The 18,234-nt window shown below is 39.7% G+C and overlaps 1 protein-coding gene and 1 long non-coding RNA gene across 4 annotated transcripts in view; one reads left to right on the top strand and one right to left on the bottom strand.

Annotated features, from left to right (window-relative positions):
- Window positions 1-18,234, bottom strand: part of LOC110834581 (extracellular serine/threonine protein CG31145) — a 193,505-nt gene that overhangs the window by 13,919 nt on the left and 161,352 nt on the right. For all 3 annotated transcript variants that reach the window (XM_087349849.1, XM_087349847.1, XM_087349848.1), the window contains exons 6-7: window positions 11,446-11,750; window positions 8,306-8,579 (exon numbers count right to left, since the gene is read on the bottom strand). In XM_087349849.1, the coding sequence (XP_087205975.1) occupies window positions 8,306-8,579; window positions 11,446-11,750 (579 nt within the window). The remainder of the gene's footprint in view (window positions 1-8,305; window positions 8,580-11,445; window positions 11,751-18,234) is intronic.
- LOC110834582 (uncharacterized) overlaps window positions 1-18,234 on the top strand; it is a 163,861-nt gene that overhangs the window by 21,550 nt on the left and 124,077 nt on the right. The window contains exon 2 of the long non-coding RNA XR_015535375.1: window positions 2,889-3,069. This is a non-coding gene — a long non-coding RNA (uncharacterized LOC110834582). The remainder of the gene's footprint in view (window positions 1-2,888; window positions 3,070-18,234) is intronic.

The raw sequence follows: 18,234 nt of genomic DNA, 5'->3' as shown, positions 1-18,234 counted from the left end.
ATTAAAAAAAACCCGTACACTTATCTCAGGTATTAAATTCATCCATCACCCTCGAAGTAGTTCCCCTGGGAGTGAACACAACGATCCCAGCGCCGCTGCCAAGCCTGGAAGCATCCCTGGAAATCTTTCTTTGTCAGCCTGTCAAGCACCATCTGCGATTCTGCCTGAATCTCTTCTATCGTCTCAAATCTCCTTCTCTTTAGCTGAATTTTCATCTTTGGGAAGAGGAAGAAGTCACACGGCGAATAAGGAGGGTGCGGGATGACGGCCATGGTGTTTGAGGCCAAAAACTGCCGAACTTTGAGGGCGGTGTGCGCTGGCGAGTTGTCATGATGCGTCGCATGTGGAGTTCTTCCTTTAGAATCAGCTGACAGGTCCCATAGCCTATCCCAACAATGTCGCACAAGTCGTTGATGGTACGACGTCTATCTTCGTGAATGGCCTGCCGAATCTTCGTAACATTTTCGGGCGTTGTGCTCGAAGATGGTCGTCCAGAACGCTCGTCATCATCGACAGAGGTTCGGCCATTTTTAAAACGTGAATGCCACACAAAAGTTTGCGGACTCCCCAAATGCTTGCTTTAGCATTTCATAGGTTTCCGTAGCCGTTTTGGCGAGTCTTTGGCAAAATTTGATGCACACGCCATTCCGAAATCGCAGGTGGGTCGGTGTAATGCACTACCAAAACGCCCGTAACTAAGAAACAAATGCTAATTCGATGATGCCGACTGGCACACTGATTCACTATGAATGTAGGCCGCACCCCCTAGCGGCAGAAGCTCGTACTACATCCGGTTCGCCCTCTATTGACACAGTCTGTAAACTTTCCGATCGCACCTCGTACTAGGGCAATTTGTTTTAGAAAGGTTGGTAGGCGCTATGTACTTCACTCCGACAATCGAAGGAAAAATAGTCAGGACGAATCTAAAAGAAGAATAGAAGAATGAGGAAGGGAAAGATGTTTGTAACAGAAAAACCCTTTCAAATCCCTGTTTGTCCATCCACTAGTGTCAGAATGCACCAGCCTCTGAACTGCTCTATCAAATCAGACGACCGAGAAAACACATGGTGGCGCCAATATCGGAATGGGGTGGGGGGGGATTTCAAGATATTCCATGTGTTGGTTTATGTATAAACTTGTGATTTCCATATACACTCACTCAGCGTTAAATCTGCGGTCACTAGCAGTCTCTCACCATGAAAGGAAATGTGACATTTCATTTTATTCGAGGTTTTGGACGATATTGAATTTACCCTTAAAATTTCTCAATCGCAACGTATCAAGACCCTTGTTATTTTTCGATAAGGGCAGCGGTGACCCGGATTATATTTGATTTTGCGATATTCTGTGGTCTCTGAGGGTTTGTTGGAACAAAGTACTGAGGAAAACATTTAAACCTAAGCGAAAATGACGCAATGAAGAGTTTCATAATGTTTACGTTTCATAAAATATTATTAGAGTGAAGAAATTAGGGAGGGTGAGATGAGTAGCACACGTAGCATGCATGCAGGAGTTTAGAAATGCACAACAATTTTAGTTTGAAAACCTGAAGGGATTATGCTACTTGGGAGACCTAAGATTAGATGGATTTTAAGGAAATACAGAGTGCAGGCTGTAGGGCGTGGATTGGGTTCAGTTGGCTCGGGGAAGGGGTACAGTGACGGGATATTGTGTTAATGGCAATGAAAGACGAAGACTGTCTTGAGTGGCTTAGCAACTATCAGCTCTGCAGACGTTATAAAGTTAAATTCGAAGGAAGTTTTACAGTAATATGTGCCTTTCTTTGTCTGTTCGTTCATGTACAAATGAATTATTATTCCAGGTGCGTTTCATACCGAAGGTTCAAGGGTTCAGTGGTTTGTGATAAAATTGCCGCTTAAAACCCCCAAAAATACCTATCTCACTTTCGTTTATATACTTAGTACGTGGTTTTCTTTAGTTTTTCGAAATTTCAAGTAACACTGATAGTTAAAGTGAAATGAACATTTTATATTCTACAAATAAATTCACTGTCACGATGATTTTTGTGTTTATTGAGAAACTAGTTGACCAATAATTTGGTCTCCTGATAATGAGATAAAATACTGGATCAATGCGCTACGCGGATGGATACAGTTATACGTTGCATAACTAATAAGGGTCAATTGGTTAACGCTGTTTAAGGAAATAATCGCAGCTTACAGCTTACGAAAATCATAAGTAAAAATGCAGGCTCATTTATTGTTAAAACAGGTGGTATATATAATTACCATTAGGCGTTAACAGTTAAACATCGAATCAATTAATATATCAAATTCATTCTCTGACTTGATGGACCAGCATTTCTGCTGCTCCATTATTTTAAGATTCCTGGATCTGACATTTATTATTATTATTAGTGTTCTGTCTGACGACAGGTCCATATGAACAGGATCCTTCCATCCTTTTCTCGGACTGGGACCTGTTCATATGCGTTCTTGGCAGATGATCCAGAAGTGGTTTGCCATTGCCTTCTTCTGTGTGTGAATGGGATGCCACGGAGAAACCGGGGAAGCCCCCGGAGGAAAACTCCGTGATGCCTAGACCACGGCCTTGCCCAACACAAGTTATAAATTCGGGCACCGCCGGGAATCGAACCCGGGACCCCAGCGTTCTAACCGTTAGACCACACCGTGGCTGAATCTGACATACGTACATTTTATTCAAGTCACAGTTGAATTCTGAATATATTTTCTCTCAAATTGTGTTCGAATCCCCTACCATATAAATGTTTCATGCGCACAATATATTTCACTTTGCTCGTTCTTGGATTCGGTTGGTTGTAATATAGATGTTACATATAAGTCATCATATTTTCTTCCTTTTCGTGTCTCGCTACGTCCAATTTATCCTCCTTTTGTCTTTTTTAGATTGCCTGCCGGAGGGTAAGCACTGAAGGCGTGATTCCAAAGCAACGCCACACAAAAGCCCAGTGGCTGGGAGAAGAGTAATGGATCTTCTAAGATATAAAAGGATCGACAGACTTTACGTAGTTGCTTTGCGGTCAAATGAATGGAAGAATCTGAAGCCATCTCTGCAAAACAACAAAAGGTAAAAGCCAAGTCCTCACTGAATCCTTTAACCGATTTCTATGCTTATAATAGACGGGGTAATTCTTTGGTTCAACCCTTCTCTGGAAGACGTTCTGCGATAACCAGAATGTGTTTACTCACATAATTCACACCGGAATATACGGAGCTAGAACTGAAAACAGAAACATGCGAAATTCACATTCATCTTATGTGTCGCATTCGTGAATTTGTCCCCCCCTCCAAGTTTTGTGCAAAACTGGTTCATACAGATGTGTGTGTGTCATCGGTAGCGTGGATGCGTGACGTCACACGTCAGTACGAGCCAGGGAGAGACCCCGTAGGCTAACATACCGGCAATATGGTTTAACGTTACGCAAAATTGGGAATCTCGTTTAACTGATTTTATTATTTATTTATTTTATTTAGTGTTCTGTCTCAGGACAGGTCCATATGAACAGGATCCTTCCATCCTTTTCTCTTCTCGGACTGGGACCTGTTCATATACGTTCTTGGCAGATGATCCAGAAGTGGTTTGCCATTGCCTTCTTCTGTGTGTGAATGGAGTAATTGTTGGGATGCCACGGAGGAAAACTCCGTGTTGCCTAGACCACGGCCTTGCCCAACACAAGTTATAAATTCGGGCACCGCCGGGAATCGAACACGAGACCCCAGGATTACAAGGCCAGCGTTCTAACCGCTAGACCACCGTGGCCATCGTTTTACTGATAAGTTAAATTAAAGATTACTGAAAGATAATCTAACTTTGTCACTTGACTGACTCCACTGAGGACACAAACGGTTCACTGCCGCGTTCACAGAGGCTGTTGAGCCCTCTGAGCTAATCTGTATGCATTTATAAACTATTTTCAAAGTTATTTACTGTAAATAAATGACAACTTCCACAACTAGAGGCGACGGAAAGCTGAGAAATGATTAGAACAATTTATTCAAAGGTCTGAAGGGAAAAGACCATTCGGAAGACCTAAGCGTAGGTGAAAAGATAATATTAAAATGGAGCTTTGGGAAAAGGGGGTTGAGGGTGGTGGATTGGATTAATATGGCTTAAGACAGCGACAGGTGGTGGGCGTTTGTGAACACGGCAATAAATATTCAGGTTTCGTAAAAAGCGCGAATTCCTTCACTAGCTGAGAGTATAATGGATTTCTTAACATTTTATAACAACTTTTATAATTAAGTTAAAATGTGGTGTTGGTTTAAAATCCTTGTTCTGACACACGTTCACCTTTAAAGTCGAATGGTAACAATACGTCCCATCTGCTTCAATAATCAATTACTCATCATGGTGTATTTACAGGTTTCGTGAGATTTCCACTCTAAGTAATGATTATTTTCTTAAAAAGCATTAACCAATTTTATCTTCGTAATGGTGAAGAATTTGCTCTCTTTGCGGTACGGACTTGATTGTTAATATTATCTTTACGACTTTCGGGTTCAGAGGTTAACGTTAACTTAGTGATATATATATATCAGATATTTTTTCTTGAAAATAAATCTTAGTTTATTTTTGTAACAACAATGAAAGTCATGGAATATATTAGTTATTTATTTATTTTCGATTCAAACTTACATTCACGAAGAAATAAAGTCACTGAGGTTGGAGACAATCCCGGGAGAAATTGATTTTTTTTATGTTGTGAAAATTTGGTGCGTCTTGGAAAAATTTGGTAAATATTTCTCAATTCATAATCTTCATTTCACACAAATTGAGATTGGTTACCGTTGTATGGTAGAAAAGAAAATATTTCAATGCCACGGGCCGTATTCAAAAATCGGTCTACCGATAAACTCCGAGTTGGCGTTTGAACCGGAATAATCAAAACGGACAGAATACATTTGCTTATGGAGAATGTGCTAAGGTTGTCGTAGAATCATAGACACGAATTCTGTGAATTTTAGTAGTCGCAGATAAAGCACAGTAGCGAATTGCTTTTATTTTATAAAATTAAGATTTCGTGTTGTTAGATACATAATTTATTATCCGACGTAAAAGATTTTATGTGTTATTTCCTCTTTTTTACCCTAATTTCAGCTGCCAGTATCGTGGCAGAATGTAGATAATGGATTATAGTCCTATGTTTCTCTTTACATTCTACAAACATTGTCGTTGCATGCAAAGAAATACAACTCTTTTATAGAGGAGTGAGGTAGAGTGGTTGTAGAACAAAGACGTATTTTTAGGGGGAGAAACACATGGCAAAATTCTCGCGTAATAAGAAATAATACAAAAAAAAAGAGAGAAACAAGATGGCGATTTTCTCACGCACGCTTACGTCAAACAAGAGATTAATTCGTAAACCGCGTGATGTATAGACATCGTATCTTTCTGCTCACTCAGTAGCGAAAATAAGTCAAAAATAAAACTTAATGGAATTCCTTTAGAAAATGAAATCGACCCAGACTGTGTAAAACATACAAGTCACTTGATTACACGGCAGATATACTCATTACACACGAAGTGTTCATAATAACATCATTAAATTATGAAACCGGATATGTACGTGGAATAATTACAAGCTGAAAAGAGTTTCCTTTGCTTTTTTTAGTTTTGGTATCAATTACGATGAAGGAAAACATCGTTTAATATTCCCACTAAAGCACCTGCCTTAATCCATATTGCTCTAAAACGTCTCTCTTCTACACTATATAGAAATATTTGAAAAGAAACTTTACTAAAATCTATAAAATTATTCCTTTCGTATACAACGGATCATATAAAAAGGGGGGACGAGATGACACATTTCGGTCGGAAACGGAAATACTCACTTACTAGACCTTGGCGTAGACGGAAAAATATTAAAATAAGCACAGTTGCAAATCACAGACACAAAATGAGATACTTGTGTACTCAGATTTTAATAAAACGTAGGATCGTAGCGAATTATACCAACCAGAACAGATGATATAAACCAGGAAGCGGTTTCGAAACCAAGTAACGTTCGTTAATTAACAAACGTTCTGCTCGTTAATTCGCAAATACACAGCTTCTGCGCAACTGGTGTGAGTAGCGGCCTAGCAACAAGGGTGACCTTGAATCGAGTTTCTTGGGTGAGGTTGGAATAGTGTAATGCACAAGGACGCTGGTCTTGTAATCCTGGGGTCTCGGGTTCGATTCCCGGCGGTGCCCGAATTTATAACTTGCGTTGGGCAAGGCCGTGGTCTAGGCAACACGGAGTTTTCCTCCGGGGGCTTCCCCGGTTTCTCCGTGTCATCCCATTCACACACAGAAGAAGGCAATGGCAAACCACTTCTGGATCATCTGCCAAGAACGTATATGAACAGGTCCCAGTCCGAGAAAAGGATGGAAGGATCCTGTTCATATGGACCTGTCGTCAGACAGAACACTAAATAAATAAAAATATAAATACTGTAGCATGTGACTGCAGCCTTTGTACATTCTGTGTAATGAAGTCTCAAGTATTAATTTCAATCAAGGATCAGAAAGTATCACACGCAACACAAGCTAATAAAATCGACCCATTACTCAGAGATTATCGCACTAATATCAGATGTATACACAGTAGCGTGTTTACAAGCATAATTAGATTATGTAGCGCCTAAAGTATTTTTATCCTCGGCATCTCTTTGGAAAAAAAAAGCAATGAAAGTAGAAAATAAAGTTAAATTATTATAGCTGAATGTTTTATTAGTGCGAAGTGGCACGTACTTAGTTTGAGCGAACTTTGGACGGCTGGGGGCCTGTTAACCTGAAATGAAACGTAGATATATTGCCCTGTTCTAAATGCGCCATCCTTTTTCAAGGAAGATATATGCCGTTTATCAGGCATCTGCGTTCCCTGTAATCTCGTGTGAGACAATAAACAGTGAAGTCTCGAGAACTTCATGCGTTGCCCTGAAATTTCAAGGCCCCCCCCCCAAAACAGTCGCAAAAGAAAACAGAGTATCTCGTAACAACACAATTGCTAGGGTAACGATTAGGGTTAGAAAGTCAGTGATCCTCGTATTTTAAAATGAAACCCATCAATTGCTTCAACAAAGAAGGTAGAAGTACGAACTGTCTGTCTTGAGGGTAGAAATACCACATCTCGCGTGTACGAAGTAGCGATATATTGCGTTATTTATATAAATTTGTTGATAAATCCGACAAGCAATATTGTAATGGAATTATACATCGAGTTTTCTAGATAGCGCAACTGTGAACAGAAATGGGTTTACCCGGCTTCTCCAGGTCTGCGCTCGTAAGAAAAAACTGTAATTCCGACGGGCAGGTTTCCACAGCGGGACGTCGCTTACGTGCGTTTATATTCAGGCACTGACGATCCTCAGTGCTTAATGTTCTTCCAAAATCACAGTGTTCCATCAGCAGTTACACATTTCAGATTTTAATACCGTTTAACAAATCACTCAAAATTTTAAGGTTTACTGATTCTATTATTTCAAATCATCGTCCTATGTCTTAGGTACCATAGCTCGCTTTTGCGCACCGTCGACGTTGTATTGTATTGCTTGCACAGAAGCCTTTGTTAAGCTTATATAGCTCATATCAAGAGAGGAACTACACACAGACAAGAGCGTGTAATTTATTTTCCCGCTGAATATAGTATATAGGCTATTAGACATATTCAAATTCGACAGTCCTCTCTTCTGTGTGTGTGTCTTTCCTCGTGTTCATCCGACGGAATAGTCTGCACTACAGGCTGCACCAAGAGTCGGGCAACACGAAGATTAATAGCAAATATTTTGTTGGTATGATAGGGAAATTCCAATTTTCAGTGCCCAGTTGCAACACTTGATTCCGGTCACTTCGATATGCCCATGGTTTGCCTCAGTTTATTTGTATTCGTTCTTCCTTTGGGAATTGTTTATGTAACAATCATGATGTCGTTCTCAGAAATGTAGGATGTGTTTAACGTTGAACGTTATTTTCGAAAGCAGTTACGTTTTTAAACTTAAAATAAGGGCAGAGACGTTCACTGAAACCTGCCCTGGGTTACAGGATATGTCGCGGACTTAAAATACCAGAGAGGAAATTAAATTATGGAACGACTCAGATTAATACATGAAAACTGATTATAAAGCGAACATAACAGCACAGAATTTTCGATTACTTCCAAAATCGAACAAATGATGCGTTTTCAAGGACATAATTTTGTTTGTTCAATATTGGAAATGGATTACCGGCCACTTGTCTCAGCTGGACTCGAAGTTACCACAGTCAAATAAATCGCTAATTACACGTTCAAAATAAATTTAACTCGTTTAATCTCCAAACTGACCTGAGAAGAGTAGTAAGGGTGGTCTGCCGCATGAGGCAGCACTGAAGTACTGGCGCCAGGATGGACAACTCATCCTGGAAAGGTTTTCCGAAACCACGGCCATGATCCAGGTGCAGAGGGAAGGTGTCGTTGCCGAAGACCCGAAACGTCTCGTAGTGATGTCGGTCCATGTTACCCGTTAGGAAGTCGAACACGGCCATGTCCATGAGGTCAAGCAATCGACGGCCGGAGTCGTACGGTGGAATGTCTCTTACCATCGTACAATAGTCAGAATCTGCAACGACAGAGACTATTCAGTCTTAGGCTGGATCTCAAACCAGAAAGGGCATGTCGGCGTACGGTCAGGATTCCCATTTCGATATTTTGCTGATAAAGAGTTTCATAATGAACAGGATACCCTCCGCTTGGGTCGTTATCAAGAAATATTCCAAACAAAATCGAATGCATGTTAAACGGAAACGCGGACAAATGACGCAACATCGCTCAGTACGATCAACCTCATTGCTCTGAATGACTTAAGTCAAATGGAAATAAGATGAAGGAAAGAAACACGGTTGTTTACAGAACAAATATTTTACGGCGTATGTAGTAAACTGTTTCGTTCGAGGCAGTACAATATCTTATTTGTATATTTATTTTGTCATTTTTAAGTCCTTCGATAAAATAACTGTTATATTAATGGCAGAAGGCCTCATGATGATGGTAACTACAACAACAGTAATATCCCTGACATCTACAGGTACTACTAGCTTTAAATATTTTAATCTAAATTCTGGATAGCAGACGGGAAGACAAAGGAGACATAAACCAAAATTGTTTTACGAAAAGCAAGAAGTGTCCGTTGGATTGTCTCATCTCTCTCTGTCTCTCTCTCTTTCTGAGCTAACAAAAGTAGGAGGAAGTTTTGATTACAGTTTTCCTCTCTTGAGTGCCATCCGGTTCGTATTGAATACATTATCCAGCTTCCCGAAGGCCTAACCCACAGTTCGATGGTAGGTAGGTGCACCTTTTTACCTTCCGGTAATCGAAACAAAGACAAATTAATTTTTCTATAATACAGTCAAGTTTAATTGCAACGAAACAGTATTCATTGTTTCTTAAGTGGAAGTTTGATTTCTGCCTGTTCTTTATCTTCTCGCGTCCTTTATAAATTGGTACAAATTAAAATAAAAATTAATGTTTTGTGTTCTTCGAGAGAAACACAGCTAAAGGATATTTTAAGACAGGGTGCTGAAGGCAGAATGTTCGGGCCAAAGATAAATAAATAAATGCCAGGGTGACAAATACAAAACGAGGCGGCTCGTCGTAATTTGAACGATTCCCAAAATATTAACGTGATAAAATTAAGGAGGATGGAGATGACGGGGTATGTATCACACATGACAGGGATGAGAAATTTGTACAACATTTCTATTGGAAAATCTAAAATAAAGAACAAACTTGGGTAACCTAAGCGTGTAGAATGATATAACATTAAAACGAATTTGAAATAAATATGGTTTCAAGATGTTGGCTGAATTCGAATGGCTTAGGATAGGGACCAGTGGCGGGATCTTTAGACCATAATAATGAACCATTCTGTGGAATTTATTGAATAGCTTAGAGACTATCAGCTTCTCAAGGAGAATTCTTCTTCATGAAGATATTTGGAACACACATCATCATTTCACAAGCTTCAAATATTATTAAAATAAAAGTTAATAAATAAATAAAATAAACACGACGAAGTACAACAGACACAACGTCACAGTTCTATGAGTGTTAAATGACGTCGTTTTAGAGCAGGTATTTGGTAACGCGCTTTCCAATGTCCGAAAATTATATTTTAAGATGTCGTGACTATGTAACATTGGTGTCCATTTACGCGTGTGAGTATAATTAAATATGGCGAAGCTAAGTGCCACAACGCGAGGTACTAGAATATTGTCATATCAAATACTCAGACTGGGAATTTGCTCTCTGTGTGTTATTCCGCCATTATGATTCTCGACATTGTAGCTTCTATGGTACGTCTCTTTTTCTCATCAACTTCTACACGCCCTAGAATATCTACGTTTACTGCTAGCCTGTAACTTTAATACCATGAAGACTTGTACTAACTTTTAACCTTATCGTTGTTTTATTTAGAATCTACCTGCTGTAACTATATAACTAGACAGACTGTACTTGGCTGCAGCAGAATTGTGGGCCTTTGCTGATTTCTGTCTCTCCTTATGCTTAAAGATAAGGGGGCTACGCCCCAAACTTCTTACACTAGACCTGTAGATTCATCTCAGAATTGTTGTAGAACAAAGCAGGCACTGTTACGGTACCATCTTTATGTCCTTACACGGAGTCCTCCGGCACGAAGAATTATGAATTAAGAAGACGGAAAATAAGTGTCAGAGAGACTGACGCAGTTTAATGTGAAATGATAAAACAGCGATAAATACATTGTGGTACCAAGATCTGTCCATCTGTAAGACAGAAATTACCAGTAGATTTTCCGTTTATAGGTTTTAAACGCTGTGTAGAGGTCTGTTATTCGAAGGTTACTGCAAAAGTCACTGCTGGTTTGGAGCAAGAGTTTTCTAACAGGTACGGACTCCGTATCAGATAAAAGTCGAAATCGTCCGGGAAATGGACCAATAGACGCATGATTTGGACAAATATAATTCCGTATTCTTTCAAGTACTATTTCGCTCTTCTTGACTACGTTAAGAAAACTACAAAATTAGGAGTTGCGTAATTTGTATTCTTCAACAGATAATAATATTAATATGATAATCGAATTTTAAAGATTATGAGATTCGTACAAAAAAATTGGTCCGGAAAGCCCGAAGTAAAAGTAATATTTTAAAGAAACTGGCAGTAGATGGAAAGATGATATTAAAATAAGTCTTTTAAGAAACAGGTTGTGAGAATGTTCAATTCAGGTATCTTGGGGTAAAATAAATGACGGACTTTATGAACACGGTAATGAATCTTCTGGTTTCGTAAGAGACGGGTAATGCCTCTGCCATCTACGTAACCTCCCGCCTGTAAATTACTCTCCTAAATGGAGAGAGAGATAGAGAGAGAGAGAGATAGACAACACGAACTGTGAAGTACGTGGGAATCGGATCAAGGTCACAGTCACCTTCTACCACTTTGCCGCGTACCTTGTTCCCACTGAGCCTTCCGTCGTTTGTGGTATGACCTCCTCCAGGGATGTCTCCAGACCTTTCGTGGAGCCATTTCCTTGTCCGGCAGGAACGCTGCGAACGAGCCCTCAAGAATGTCGGGGTTGCCGCAGATAGCATGCGCAGTGTCGCAGTAGTAGGAGCACTTGCCGTGGAAACACAGGTTGTTGGACGGCGACACGAAGAATGTCTTGAGGAGCTCTCCGTCCGCGAGGGCGTACAGTTCGGTGGTCATGTTGAGGACTCGGCCAGTCACTGGCATCGCGCGCCGGAAACCAAGCAACCTGCAGAACACAACGCAAGCCACTGTTAACTTCGTCTGTCAAGAACGCAGATTGAAGTTCTCGCGATAGCGCGTATGAAAATGCTAGGTGTTTACCAGCGTTTCGGAGGTCATACTGCCTCCGTCATCAGGGAGATTCAGACTACGCAGCGCAACAACCCAGAAGACAGAAATCTTTTTATTAATTTCAAGTCATAATTCTTTCGTAATTTCAGCTGTTCCGAGGACCACCTTAATGAAGCTCGCGAATCAGTGGTGGTCCGCGGACTACACTTTGTAAATCTCTGATCTGGTATATCAAACGAATTGCGACGTCCTTAACGTGGGGATTTGGCAGCTTAGAACTGTGCATGATTTAATTCAGAAAATTTGTGACAGAATAGTCCAAATGAGGGACAACGAACTGTATAAGGAATTCACACACAAAACCACTTGAATTATGAAAAGGCGTCTATATATTGTATTTGAGTAACTTAAAACAGTGGGTATATTATATATATTGTTATTATTTTATTGTTAATTGTACCTGGTATACTTTTGTGTGAAGTATTATATCGTATATCTCCTGTGTTCATTATCCCAAGAGAATTCATCTTGCCAGAATGAAAAAATGCGAAAAATAATGCACACCAGATGTGGCGAACTTGAAGGCAGGGAACTTGGCAATATGACCCGAGAGTTGCAGCCAACGTCGGCTGCAAGGGTTGTGGGAGGGGGGGGGGGCTACTTGGTTCTAAGGAACCAAAGAGATAAAATATATAAAAAGAATGTTCTTTCTGAAGAAAGAGGAAGGGCAAATAAGAAGTTAGAGAGATCATGAGAAAAGAGGGGTGTAAAGGTTAGGGGTGGTTTAGTCCTGTGGGAAAAAGGGGTTGTGCTGAGAGAGAATAGGGGATGTAGTCTGTCGAGCAAATAGAGCGATCTCGACCGGCGTGACAAGTATTAGTGGTGGACGCAATTGTTTATACTGCAGAATAACATAAGGGGGTATCATTTGTCACATTTAGCTTAAAGAGCGATAAAACATTTCCTTACTCTGTATTAAAGTACACAGCAGACAGGCAGGAGGGCGCTTTAAACTAACTCCACAGAGAAGAGGTTTATTATAGAGCTGACTTTCGTTCAACCAGCGAAGAAATTTTCCGTCTTGTATGAAACGCAAAAGTTAGTTGTCTTATTCACAAGAGATTACTACTGGATTTTACTCTGAATTTGTTCAATCCATCTGTTAGTGAGCAGGTAGATTTACAAATCGAAGTAGAATGATAATCTCTCTCTCTCTCTCGTATTATCCCAGGGGTGGGGAACCTGTGGCCTTCTAGGTCCTTAAGTGCGGCCTTTTGACTGAATCCAAATTTTACAGAACAAATCATTTTATATTTATTAATACATGTTGCAACCAAATATTCAAATGCTTTCCAACAAAAAGCAGACACAACAAAGTCATTAAAAGATTAGGTAACTTTAAAATTAACAAATAATTTTAATTTTTTTGAAATTATTAAGTACATAGCAGTTAGATTTTTACAAAATAATGTACATTTTTAAGTATATCTAATTGAAGTTTCTTGAATTCGGTATTATTTGATTACAGCTAAATTAATGCGGACTTCCAGCATGAAAAGGTTCCCCACCCCTGTATTATCCCATCGTAGCGTGCGAAATGCAGTCTATCCGTTTTTAATACGTACGTAACCATCTTCATATTGCGTACCTTTACGTTAAAGTATTAAATACTTCTGACCGGAGTGTCGTCTTTGAGGACCACGAAAGATATAAAACTGTTTTACGAATTAAGGAGCCATTAATTTCGGAATCGTTTAGATATGGTGTTCGGAGCTGTAATGTGAACGTTTTCATGTTGATTCATGCATTATTTATCTCTGTCTTAACATCCGCTTACGACACTCGTTGATAATTTCACTCTCAGAAGATGCGAGAAATTTTGCAGATACATTAAGTGGGACACTGCCCATTTTATCTTGTATATATAACATACATGATGTTTAGAGTTGACCTTTTTCCGTTCTTGACGAAACTGTTAGTCACTATCTCCGAAATTTTTATTTTCAATACAGGATATGAATGTAAATTGTCAGAATGAAGCCGTCGGACCATTTTAAATTATTTTCACTCAAAGGATGTAAAGTTGAATTCGAACCGCCATCATTAATCATGGCGTGGTTGTTCTGCGACCATAACTGGTTTCACAGTGAACGTCTATTGTGTGGCAGCTGTTTAATTCATAAATCTGTCACATTGAGGCGCTTTGACTGTAAATAACAGTATCGGCCATTAGGAGAAACGTAGGTCAAAGCACACAGGTACATTCATATGAGTGCCAAAAGAAGTGGAATATCTATTTAAATGAGTACCTTTGAGTTTTGGGAATATATAGATGACTAATAAATATGTATAAACACCCCCCCCCACCGGAGGACACCTCCCGTGCTTCATTTGTTTCAGTGGGAAAAATTAAGGTCCGATACATTTTGAACAGACCTCGTATATAAATGTTATGTCCGTATGATGATAAGTACTTCTTAAATATCAACACACCAAATTCTCCGAAAGTAGAAATGCTGATATTTATTTCAAAATTAATTATTTATAAATAAAAATTACAAGGAATTACGGAGTGTAGATTTCTGCAAACAACCGATATGTAAAAGAGAAAACCTCTTATGGAACACAAACGCTGCCAACAGCACTGCAGATATCTCTTCTTGATCGAGATTTTATGTCTTTGTTTTTAAAACTCCGAGTGCAATGAATCTAGCAGAGATAAATATTGTATGTACTTTTAACTTTCCTTTATCAGTAACTTAAACCGTTACTGGCAGGACGATGTGGTTTCGACTTCCGTCAGAGGCAGGAAATGTTTTATTCACGTCCACACGCCATGGGTTCTTTCTCCAGGGATATAGCAGCCTGAAACGTGTAGCTGACCATTCAATTCCACCTAGTGCCAGCTCTAGAATATCTAGGGATTTCTCTTCCTTGCCCCTGATACACTTTATAGTGAGGGAGTTTACTTTGTTTTACCTTGTTAGGGTAACAGAAGTCAGGCTGGGAAAATGCTTTCGTAATTAAAGTAAAAATACTTCCAAATTTATTCTTTCTAATTCTGTATACATTATCGATAGCCACGGTGGTCTAGCGGTTAGAACGCTGGCCTTGTAATCCTGGGGTCTCAGGTTCGATTCCCAGCGGTGCCCGAATTTATAAATTGTGTTGGGCAAGGCCGTGGTCTAGGCAACACGGAGTATTCCTCCGTGGCATCCCAACAATTACTCCATTCACACACAGAAGAAGGCAATGGCAAACCACTTCTGGATCATCTGCCAAGAACGTATATGAACAGGTCCCAGTCCGAGAAAAGGATGGAAGGATCCTGTTCATATGGACCTGTCGTCAGACAGAACACTAAATAATAATAAGATGAGGTGGTCTAGCGGTTAGAACGCTGGCCTTGTAATCCTGGGGTCTCAGGTTCGATTCCCAGCGGTGCCCGAATTTATAACTTGTGTTGGGCAAGGCCGTGGTCTAGGCAACACGGAGTATTCCTCCGTGGCATCCCAACAATTACTCCATTCACACACAGAAGAAGGCAATGGCAAACCACTTCTGGATCATCTGCCAAGAACGTATATGAACAGGTCCCAGTCCGAGAAAAGGATGGAAGGATCCTGTTCATATGGACCTGTCGTCAGACAGAACACTAAATAATAATAAGATGAGGTGGTCTAGCGGTTAGAACGCTGGCCTTGTAATCCTGGGGGTCTCGGGTTCGATTTCCGGCCGTGCCCGAATTTATAACTTGTGTTGGGCAAGGCCGTGGTCTAGGCAACACGGAGTTTTCCTCCGTGGCATCTCAACAATTACTCCATTCACACACAGAAGAAGGCAATGGCAAACCACTTCTGGATCATCTGCCAAGAACGTATATGAACAGGTCCCAGTCCGAGAAAAGGATGGAAGGATCCTGTTCATATGGACCTGTCGTCAGACAGAACACTAAATAAAATAATAAATACATTATCGAGGCTGAAGTCATTCATTGCAGATGTAAAGTTAAGTAAAAGAGATTGTTATATTTAAAACCTGGGTATAGAATTGACGGAAATTGCTACGAAACCAATTTTAGGTTTTGATATGACAAAGATGGTTGCAAAAATATTCACACTACATACATGATCTTCAAATTTAGTTTTATGAATGAGATTTTTAATCTTCTGGTAAATTAATAATACCCACTCTCCCGATTTGGCATAGTTATTATTGCTTAATGTTCGCTTATTGAAACAGATGTATTATTTCAGATACATATACACCGATTTCTTCCTGTGCTACTATTAAGTCGGAGCAGACAAAGTTAGAAATCAAATAATGTGGGAGGCTATAAATAAAATTAATGATAGAACTCAATTCGTGTTTCAGAAGTGACCAACACAGATACACATTGCTCATGGTTATAAATCATATTTTCGTGTTTTATTTTAAGCGTCCACCAAATCGAATTTTTTTTAAATTAAAAGCTATATATTGTTTAAATCTTGTCAGTCTAATCACAATAAAATTCCTATTAATATTAAAATATTACTATAATTAACATTTAAATATTTAAAATATATTAAATGATGTTCTCTATCGAAATGTTCGATTTACATTAGATCATCACTTTTACACGACATGTTTCAGTTCTAAAAGAACCATCTTCAGGTGTATAAAATTATATAAACTTAAATATAATTTCTTAAATGCAACTTTTAGTCAGATGTTTATCAGATTTAAAATGATGTTTTCATCATCTCATTAAAAGCTATAGGTCTTTATTACATGCTTGTTTTATTTTATGTATTTGTACGGTGAGTTCTTTGCTTTAGAATCGATATAATTCAATGTATTTCGTGTTAAGTATAGTTTATCTGTAGCCTACATGAACCGAAAATAAGTTCGTTCGGCAACTCTAATTGTAGCCGTCCTATACCAAATTTAATCTAAATCAGTACAATACTTTAATACTTATAAAATGCGGAGAGAGACAGACGAAGTGACACATCGCCTACTTTCTGTGAAGAACGTATAAAAAGTCAAATGTAATTACGCTACGCTTTGTCCGTACAGGAGTTTACGTTACAAACCATATCAAATAAAGCAACTCTGTGTTCTACTGAAAAAGGCGAGATTATTCATGAATAAATGTTCCTTCTGTACTCGTCGGCATAGTTTTGTTTCAGTACACACAGAGAGATGGACGTGTATTTGGTGCATGTTAAATTCCGTGCAATTCCAGTGTAATATTTTTTTGTGCTTAAATCACATCTGCAGTGGAATGGATGTAGACGCAAATATCCGTGAGCTCGTTCAGTCGTCTGGATACACGCTCCGATGGCTCCGTCAGATGACTTGATTGCATTGGAACCACACCCGTATTCTGGAAACACTGGGACATTCAAATTCCCTGCTTCTCTATTGAATATATATTTTTTGGTGGTTAACAATTTAGAGAAAAAAGGACTGTCATTGCAGATGTACAGTTCCGCCAAATACAAATGGGATCACCGGCAGGACGTAACTGCTTCTGGAAGACATTTACCTAAAACCGGTCGATTTAAATGTCAGCTCGGACACAAGTTTCTTGTGATTTACGTTAATCTTCTTGAAATAATGTTACTTTAATATACGAATATAGTTTCTTCAGTTTCGGAATGGGATGGAAGGACGATGGTGCTGGAGATGGAGTCTGGGCTGTATGGTGTGTGGTTGAAGACACCAGGACCAACGCAGTAGTATGAAGATTTCTGTCTTCTGGGTTGTTGCGCTGTGTAGTCTGGTCGATGTTTACCAACGTTTCGGAGGTCATACTGCCTCCGTCATCAGAGTATGAAGATTTCTGTCTTCTGGGTTGTTGCGCTGTTTAGTCTGGTCGATGTTTACCAACGTTTCGGAGGTCATACTGCCTCCGTCATCAGAGTATGAAGATTTCTGTCTTCTGGGTTGTTGCGCTGTTTAGTCTGGTCGATGTTTACCAACGTTTCGGAGGTCATACTGCCTCCGTCATCAGAGTATGAAGATTTCTGTCTTCTGGGTTGTTGCGCTGTGTAGTCTGGTCTATGTTTACCAACGTTTCAGAGGTCATACTGCCTCCGTCATCAGGGCGATGAAGATTTCTGTCTTCTGGGTTGTTGCGCTGTGTAGTCTGGTCGATGTTTACCAACGTTTCGGAGGTCATACTGCCTCCGTCATCAGAGTATGAAGATTCCTGTCTTCTGGGTTGTTGCGCTGTGTAGTCTGGTCGATGTTTACCAACGTTTCTGAGGTCATACTGCCTCCGTCGTCAGGGCGATGAAGATTTCTGTCTTCTGGGTTGTTGCGCTGTGTAGTCTGGTCGATGTTAACCAACGTTTCGGAGGTCATACTGCCTCCGCCATCAGGGCGATGAAGATTTCCGTCTTCTGGGTTGTTGCGCTGTGTAGTCTGGT

Source organism: Zootermopsis nevadensis, unplaced genomic scaffold, assembly GCF_977971745.1.
Source record: "Zootermopsis nevadensis isolate Lab colony 2312 unplaced genomic scaffold, Znev_1.0 Znev_ptg000016l, whole genome shotgun sequence".
Lineage (NCBI taxonomy): Eukaryota > Metazoa > Arthropoda > Insecta > Blattodea > Termopsidae > Zootermopsis > Zootermopsis nevadensis.
The sequence above is the reverse complement of the archived record's forward strand: the minus strand, read 5'-3'. Positions and strand labels throughout refer to the sequence as shown.